This window comes from Ictalurus furcatus, chromosome 8 (assembly GCF_023375685.1).
Source record: "Ictalurus furcatus strain D&B chromosome 8, Billie_1.0, whole genome shotgun sequence".
NCBI classification, from domain to species: domain Eukaryota; kingdom Metazoa; phylum Chordata; class Actinopteri; order Siluriformes; family Ictaluridae; genus Ictalurus; species Ictalurus furcatus.
Genome location: NC_071262.1, coordinates 4,425,580 through 4,432,964, shown reverse-complemented (window position 1 = coordinate 4,432,964; position 7,385 = coordinate 4,425,580). Strand labels below are relative to the sequence as shown.

At 43.0% G+C, this 7,385-nt stretch overlaps 1 protein-coding gene across 1 annotated transcript; it reads left to right on the top strand.

The window, feature by feature from the left end:
- Positions 1–80: 80 nt before the first annotated feature.
- Positions 81–7,235, top strand: rab9b (RAB9B, member RAS oncogene family). Its single transcript, XM_053630353.1, has 2 exons — positions 81–334; positions 4,201–7,235. Exon 2 carries the CDS (start codon positions 4,230–4,232, stop codon positions 4,845–4,847), a length of 618 nt encoding a protein of 205 aa, XP_053486328.1. The 5' UTR covers positions 81–334; positions 4,201–4,229; the 3' UTR covers positions 4,848–7,235.
- The last annotated feature ends 150 nt before the right edge of the window (positions 7,236–7,385 follow it).

Sequence of the window (7,385 nt, the reverse complement as noted above, 5' to 3'; positions counted from 1 at the left end):
AAGGACACGTGAGCTTTATCGCCACCTAGAGTTACGGAGACACACTACAATGAAAAACACGAGACCTAAACAAGGCAAAACAAATAAACAAACAAAACACTTCATTAAAAAAGAGAATATGTACAAACGAATTTAATTTTTTTTTACGGTTGTGTTATTTAGAAATGGTTCCTTATTGCCTTTTTGTTCCGTAAAGCTGTAATTTAAACACAATCCTCCCAGAGTCGGTGGACTTTAGGACCTGGAGTAGATAGAGACGGTCGCGTGATGGACACGCAGGCAGGAGCGCGAGCGCGACAAATCTCAGCAGCTCGGACGTGACATACACAATGAGGTAATTTCGAGAATATTTCATGGTGGGGGTGACAAAAAGTGCATAAAACTCACAACCTGGCTCGGGTTTATTTTTTATTTTTGGTTAGGTTATGCAGGTTAATGGTGTGGTTTAACATTTATTTTAAGTTAGTGTATTATTATGACTGCTTTTATGTCGCAAAGCGTCAGTAGTCCTCGCCGGCAATGAACACTGCAGTGGATGATCTACTGTAGCTGGCTATTATTAACGCTAGCATGCTAGCTTTACAGTTTTATTCAGCGGAAATGGTGTTAACAATAAAACAAAACGCACACATATATAAATGATAATTTAAATGAGATTGTTTTAAGACCTAACCTAGTCGAAATGCTTAGAATAGTATTTAGCAGCGGCAAGCTAAAAACAGTCGGTGCGTCTCAGGGGTGTTTGCGCATGCGCGGAGCTCATCTATTTCCTGTTCAGTGCCCTTATTTACTGACTCATTGTTATTTACAGGTCTTGGTCTTAAACTAAGAACATTTTGGCAGGGGAAAAGAAAAACAAGCAATTAATCATGTCATCAGTGCATATAGCTTCTGTCTGCTGTACAGCAGTCTGAATGAGATAAAACTGATTGTTAAACTAATGTTTTCAGTCTTCTTTTTCAGAGTTACTGACATGAAGGACCCCCCCCCCCCCAAAAAAAAATTCATTACCACTGCAGTTACACTAAACCAATCCAGATTTTATAATGAGACAGACATATAAAATAATGTCTTGCCAATGCTACTCTTATAGATATATACACAGTAGTTTTATCCAACCTTCCAACACAAAGTAATTCTGTTGACTTGTTTTTTTTCCCCAGAGATATTTTCCAGGTATCCGTGCAGCATCAGGTGGACGCTTCGGTGTGTGTGTGTTTGTTTATGTGCCCAAATGCACGATATACTGTACTATTTATTTTTCTGTAACATGATCAGATCTTCTTCTAAGTCCTAAACTTAGATAAGGAGCACCCGATTAAACAAACGATGCAGAAACATTAGTTTTTACATTTATTTATTGAGCAAAATGATCCAACATTAAATATCTTTGTTGGAATAAGTATGTGAAACTTTTGATTTCTGTAACTGATGTAACAGATGGCCTTATTCCTCCTGACAAAATTGCTTCAACTCCGTGCTCCTTTTAGGTTCTTCTACAACATTTCCATTGGGTTAAAATTCTGGACTTTGACTTGGCCGTCCCAAAATATTAAATTTCTTCCACTTTAACCATTCCTTTCTTGACTTACTTGTGTGTTTAGGGTTGTTGTCTTGCAGCACGACCAACTTATGGTTAAGCTTCAGTTCACGGACACACATTCTGACATTCTCCTGTAGAATTTGAACCTACGGATTCTGGGTTGTACGTCAACCGCAGCAAAGTAGCCCCAATCCGTGACACTGCCACCCCCATGCTTCACAGTTAGGATGAGGTCCTTCTGTTTGGTTTTTGCCAACGTAATGCTTTTCTATTTTGGATTCATCCATCCACAGAACATTCTTCCAATAGGCTTCCGGCTTATCCCTGTGGTCTTGAGCAAACTTCAGATGGGCAGCAGTGTTCGTTTCATTATCCTGCCATGCACGCTGTTCTTGTTCAGTGTGTCACGAACAGTGATGGTGGACTCATGAACATTAACATTACTCAATGCAAGAGTGGCCTGTAGGTCTTTAGATGGTACCTTGGGGTTCTTTGTGATTTCCCCTTAATATTATTCCCCGTGCCCTTGGAGTGCTGGACGACCGATCCTTGGGATAGTAACAGTGGTGCTGAATTTCCTCCATTTGTACATCACCTGTCTCACAGTGGCCTTTTTTTTTTCCACAGGAGGCTTTTATTTATTTATTCATTTATTAAAGAAATGGTTCTGTAACATTTTCCAGTCTGGTGAGTGAGCACCAACATCTCTCTTTTTATTTATTTATTATTATTTTTTTTGGAGGTCCTCAGGAATCTCTTTTGATTGACACGTTGCACACTTCTTTATAAACCTGTGTGTTAAAGCCCAGATTTTGATAGTGAAGACCCAAGTTTATGTTCTGGACACATTGAGAGGGAGGGTCTGCTAAACTCGTGCCTGATTGCCATCCCCTTGATCGAAACACCTGACTTCAATTACCCCTTTAAATTAACTCATACCCCTTACATTGCACTTGGCAGACGCCCTTATCCAGAGTGACGTACAATTGTCTCGTTTATACAACTGAGCAGTTGAGGGTTAAGGGCCTTGCTCAAGGGCCCAACAGTGGCAGTGCTGGGATTTGAACTGAGCTACCTCTTCCCTTAGAGGATCACATACTTTTTCTCCGAACAAAGAAATTTTAAAGTCGGGTCATTTTGCTGAATAAATAAACGTTATAAACTAGAATGTTTTTTTTGTGTCGTTTGTTTAACCGGGTTCTCAAGTAGTACAAGCTTCAACCGCAAAGTAGCACCATCTCTGAAGGAGCAAATGCTAAAAATTCGATTGAAGAATGAAACATTTAAAATAAGTGCACAAATGTGCCCTCAGACTTCCGTTATAAGCGATAAAGATAAGTAAACGATAAACGATAAGTTTATAAATAAACTGCTTTTCACTACAGATGTGGTACGCAGCGATTTGTTGATTAAACTGCTGGAATGTTTCTTTTATTTCCTTATACCTTATACTCTTGACATTCTTCTATGGAATACGATCTACCGTCCTAAACCAATCTCTGTGTGTCCTATAAGAGGGAGTTTCCCTGTCCAAAGTCTGTCTCATTCACCCAGATAAACACTCCAGAACCACGGCCGTTTAGTTCGCGTCGCTTTCTTCTGTCGAGGTTTTATTCAGCATGCTGGGTGTCAATTTGCAAGCAGGTTAGAGCTTTGTGAGATGTATTTAATTGAATATTATTAACTTAATTTATCCTTAAGGGACAGTTGGCTTATTTTTGCATGTCAGCTTGGACATTTAGGGTCTGAGTCCAGGGTTGGCAGTAGGGCAGTTGCTCAAAAACAGTATAACCAATAAATTGATCATATAATGGCATTTCAAGCCCTGTTCAATTCTGACCAGTCATATTCAGAGTCTGTGGAAAACGACTCCCAAGCTTTAAGGTTTCCCGTGTGTGGAATCAAAATCTTTTTGGGATCAAGTCCTAGCACCTTCAGTGTGAACCGAAAGCAGGATGGTGACTTGATAACTTGATGCCCAACATGCGTTTAAAATATATATATATATATATTGTGTACACTAAGAGCATTAATCAACGATTAATCAATATTTTAGAGCATTTTGGCCACGTCATTTTCCATCAAATGTGTTTTTAGTCTAAAAGTGGCATAGCGCACGGCAGAGCGTCGAACGTGCTTCATGTCTTTCGGATGAGACCTTAAACCGAGGTCCTGACTCTCTGTGGTCATTAAAAATCCCAGGACACTTCTCGTAAAAGAGTAGGCGTATAACCCCGGTGTCCTGGTGAAATTCCTTCATTGGCTCTTCTCTGTCATGGTCCCCTGATAATCTCCATCTCTGAATTGGCTACATCACTCTTCTCTCCACTAATAGCTGGTATGTGGTGGCGTTCTGGCGCACTACGGCTGCCGTCACATCATCCAGGTGGATGCGACACACTAGTGGTGGTTGAGGAGACCAGCTAATCAGTAATGAAATTTGTTGGCAACTGTCTTAATTATTAAATTGGATTGATTTTGTTTATTAGTTGTTACAGCCCTAGGTAGCAGCCTTGCTCAGGGGCCCAGTTCTGGAACAGCAGTCTTTACAAAATATACATGTGAAGTAGTCAGTGTGGTCATTGGTACAAAGTCAGCTACCAGCTCTATTAATAACGCCTCTTATTTAGTCTACGTGTTTTTGTGTGTCTATTTAGGTCACGTTGAGCCTGCCGTCTCGGGCATCATGAGCGGCAAGAGCCTCCTCCTGAAGGTCATCCTGCTTGGCGATGGCGGCGTGGGCAAGAGCTCGCTGATGAACCGCTACGTGAGCGACCGCTTCGACTCGCACTCGTTCCACACCATCGGTGTGGAATTCCTGAACCGCGACCTGGAAGTGGACGGGCGTCCGGTCACGCTGCAGATTTGGGACACTGCGGGCCAAGAGCGCTTCAGGAGCTTACGCACGCCGTTCTACCGCGGCGCTGACTGTTGCTTGCTGACGTTCGCCGTGGACGACGCACAGAGCTTCCACAACCTCGGCGCCTGGAAGCAGGAGTTTGTGCGCTACTCGGACGTGCGCGAGCCCGAGCGCTTCCCGTTCGTCGTGCTCGGAAACAAGGTAGACAAGGCCGAGGACGGCGAACGGCAGGTGCCCGAGGAGGAGGCACGCGCCTGGTGCCAGGAGAACGGCCACTGCCCGTACTTCGAGACCAGCGCAAAAGACGACACCAACGTAAGCGCTGCTTTCGAGGCCGCGGTCCGCGAAGTGTTGGCTTTCGAGGATCACGTCGACCACACCTTGCTCGGAAGCTCAATTGACCTGCACGGCAATCGCAAGGCACCGCGCTCTTCCTGCTGCTGAGGAGCTCGCTGAGATTAAAGGCTTCAAATAGTGTTAACCTTCTAGACGCTCCTCATCGCTGCCCACTCCAGCAAAGGTCAACGGAATGAAAAGAGGAGTAGATGGACTGCACGGAGTCTCGACTGGAGGACTTTCTAGGTTATTTAGGTACAGATGTTAAAGAAATACTCATACAGTGTCACTGGTACAGAATGTTTTGGTCTGCTTCTCTGCCTACATTTGCAAAAGAGCCAGTGGTATGATGGAGATGGTGAAGGGGTATCCTCAGTTTAAGGTTATACTGGGCTTGCAACACCACTACCCATACAGTGTCATTGGTATGGTATAGTGTGTGTGTGTGTGTGTGTGTGTGTGTGTGTGTGTGTGTGTGTGTGTGTGTAAGTATGTGTATGATATCACAGTGGAACATCTAAGGAAAAAAGTCTTCGCCGTATTGCATTAATCTTCCGGATGGTCCTAATCTCTGCGTACACTCCCAGAAGGACAACGGTACAATAAGGGTGCAGCACAACCTTGATCGTGTATCATTTCTGGCTTGATTAGTGAGAGAAATTACACCCGTAGTGTCGATGGCATGCCGTAGTCTCTAACTGTTACCTGCCAAAAGCTCTTACGTTGCACTGGGTTTTCTAACAGCCCTGCTTTCTTTTCCTGGAGGTCATGGGTCTCCTACATGCCTCACGAAGCTCTCACTTCTCGTTTCTCAGCCCGAGTGCGCTTCTGCTTTGTGTTGTGAGGTCGTTACGTTATACAGTAACTCAACCACAAGCGTTCCTACTTCTGTGTTTGTAGAAGTGTAGAAGTAGAAGTGGAAGACCGTCAACGTTCGAATTACCCGTCCTTCACGCCAGGCATTTTTATTTATTTATTTATTTATCCTAAAAAGTACGAACGTTATGGTACTCTTCATTCGGAACGATGTTCGTTTTAAGGTCGGACACCAGAGAGCGGTCGTGTCTGCGAGGTGAAGCACGTTCCAGCTCTCCGTCACGCTGAAAATAAGGACTGTCTCGCTTCTACAGCGCATTCACGTTCAGTCCTTCACCTCAGAGCCTCGTAAAGCGTGAGGAGTCGGTCTTAAATCAGCACTAATTTGCTTTTGGAGCAGTTTAACCATCGGGAGCGCTTGTGCTCTGGGTCAGCAGTTTTATGCCTCGTTGTTATGCTGCCCTTTACTTTTAAACAGTAGAATAATTAAATATCTTTTTGCTAATCTGAATGTGAAAAAATACAACCACCCAAAGCACATTTGCCCTGGCGTCTCGATTTGAACTTTTCGAAAGGTACTTGTGCACAGTCCTGTCTTTTCAGGTATATTTGGTACACAAGATTTTGATATTGTTGAGGTGTGTAACATTTTATTTCCTCCCTTCCTTCCAGCCGGTATTAGTTATTGATCTCTCTTTCCTATGAGTAAACCAGACCTGATCAAGATTTTGATATCTGCTATTGCTGCCTATATGTAAGCAACAGATGTAGCTCATCAGTCCATCCTTCCACTCAACGTTTACTCTCCTAACTTCAGTATCGCGTTAACCTGAAGGACGGTCCTTGCCTTTGCTTGCTCTTGCATGGAAACCCCACGACGCTTTACGCTACCGTCCTGCTGACGGTTTACGTAGCCGGCCTATACGGGTTACGAATCTCCGTCCGCTTATCACAGGTTTTTAACGAGAATGGTTCACTGTGAAACTTCCGGCACTGCGTTTCCTCGCACTGTTTGCTACACAGTATTTATTCTCCGTATTGGAAACTGCCTACAGCTGATGGCATTTTAAATTGAGGTACCTGAATAAGTTGTGCTCACTGTGACTTGCATCTTGTGTGAAATTTAATTTAATCTGTTCTAGATGTTGTTTGTGTTCTTGGATGTATTGAAATGCGCTTTTGATTGCTTGAACGATTCTTGTTTTTAATTTTTTTATTTAATGGCTGTAATTGACTTTGTTGTCTGTTAACCAAGCCCTAGGTTTCTGGTACGCTGCAATAATCCATGTTTTACTTTTTGTGTGCTGATAACATATAATAACGTCGTGTTCTGTTCGAGTACCTTGGAATACCAACTTTACAATTATGAAAAAGTATTGCTTTGTAAAACTGCCACAAATCCACCGATTTATTACTGCAATGATTAAGCAGTGGCTTTGCAACTAAAAAAAAAAAAAAAGAAACAATGTATTTGGTTGATGTGCTTCAAACTAAGCTGGAACTTGTGTAACGATGCCTGAGAACGGGCGTGTATCTCCTCAACCATCCGGCCTAGTGTCGGGCATCATATACGTCGGTCTCGGCAATAAAGGTGGTCAAGGCAGCTTTTGTTTACAAACTATATAAACTAATTCAGCTGGCAAATATCCAATACCAGTGTGAATAAACCTTACAACTGACCGACACTGTGTGATTTGCTTCTTTGAAAAGTCCCTCCGGGATTCTGCGATCACAGAAACGAACGCGAAATCAAGCCAACGCCGCAATATTTACGCGATTGAGAAATTTTCACGTCACATGACGTCATCACAACACGCATCCAGTTCAACC

What these genes read in the sequence shown, in the direction of transcription:
- rab9b (XM_053630353.1), top strand. Translation starts at nt 4,230, where the DNA reads ATGAGCGGCAAGAGCCTCCTCCTGAAGGTCATCCTGCTTGGCGATGGC.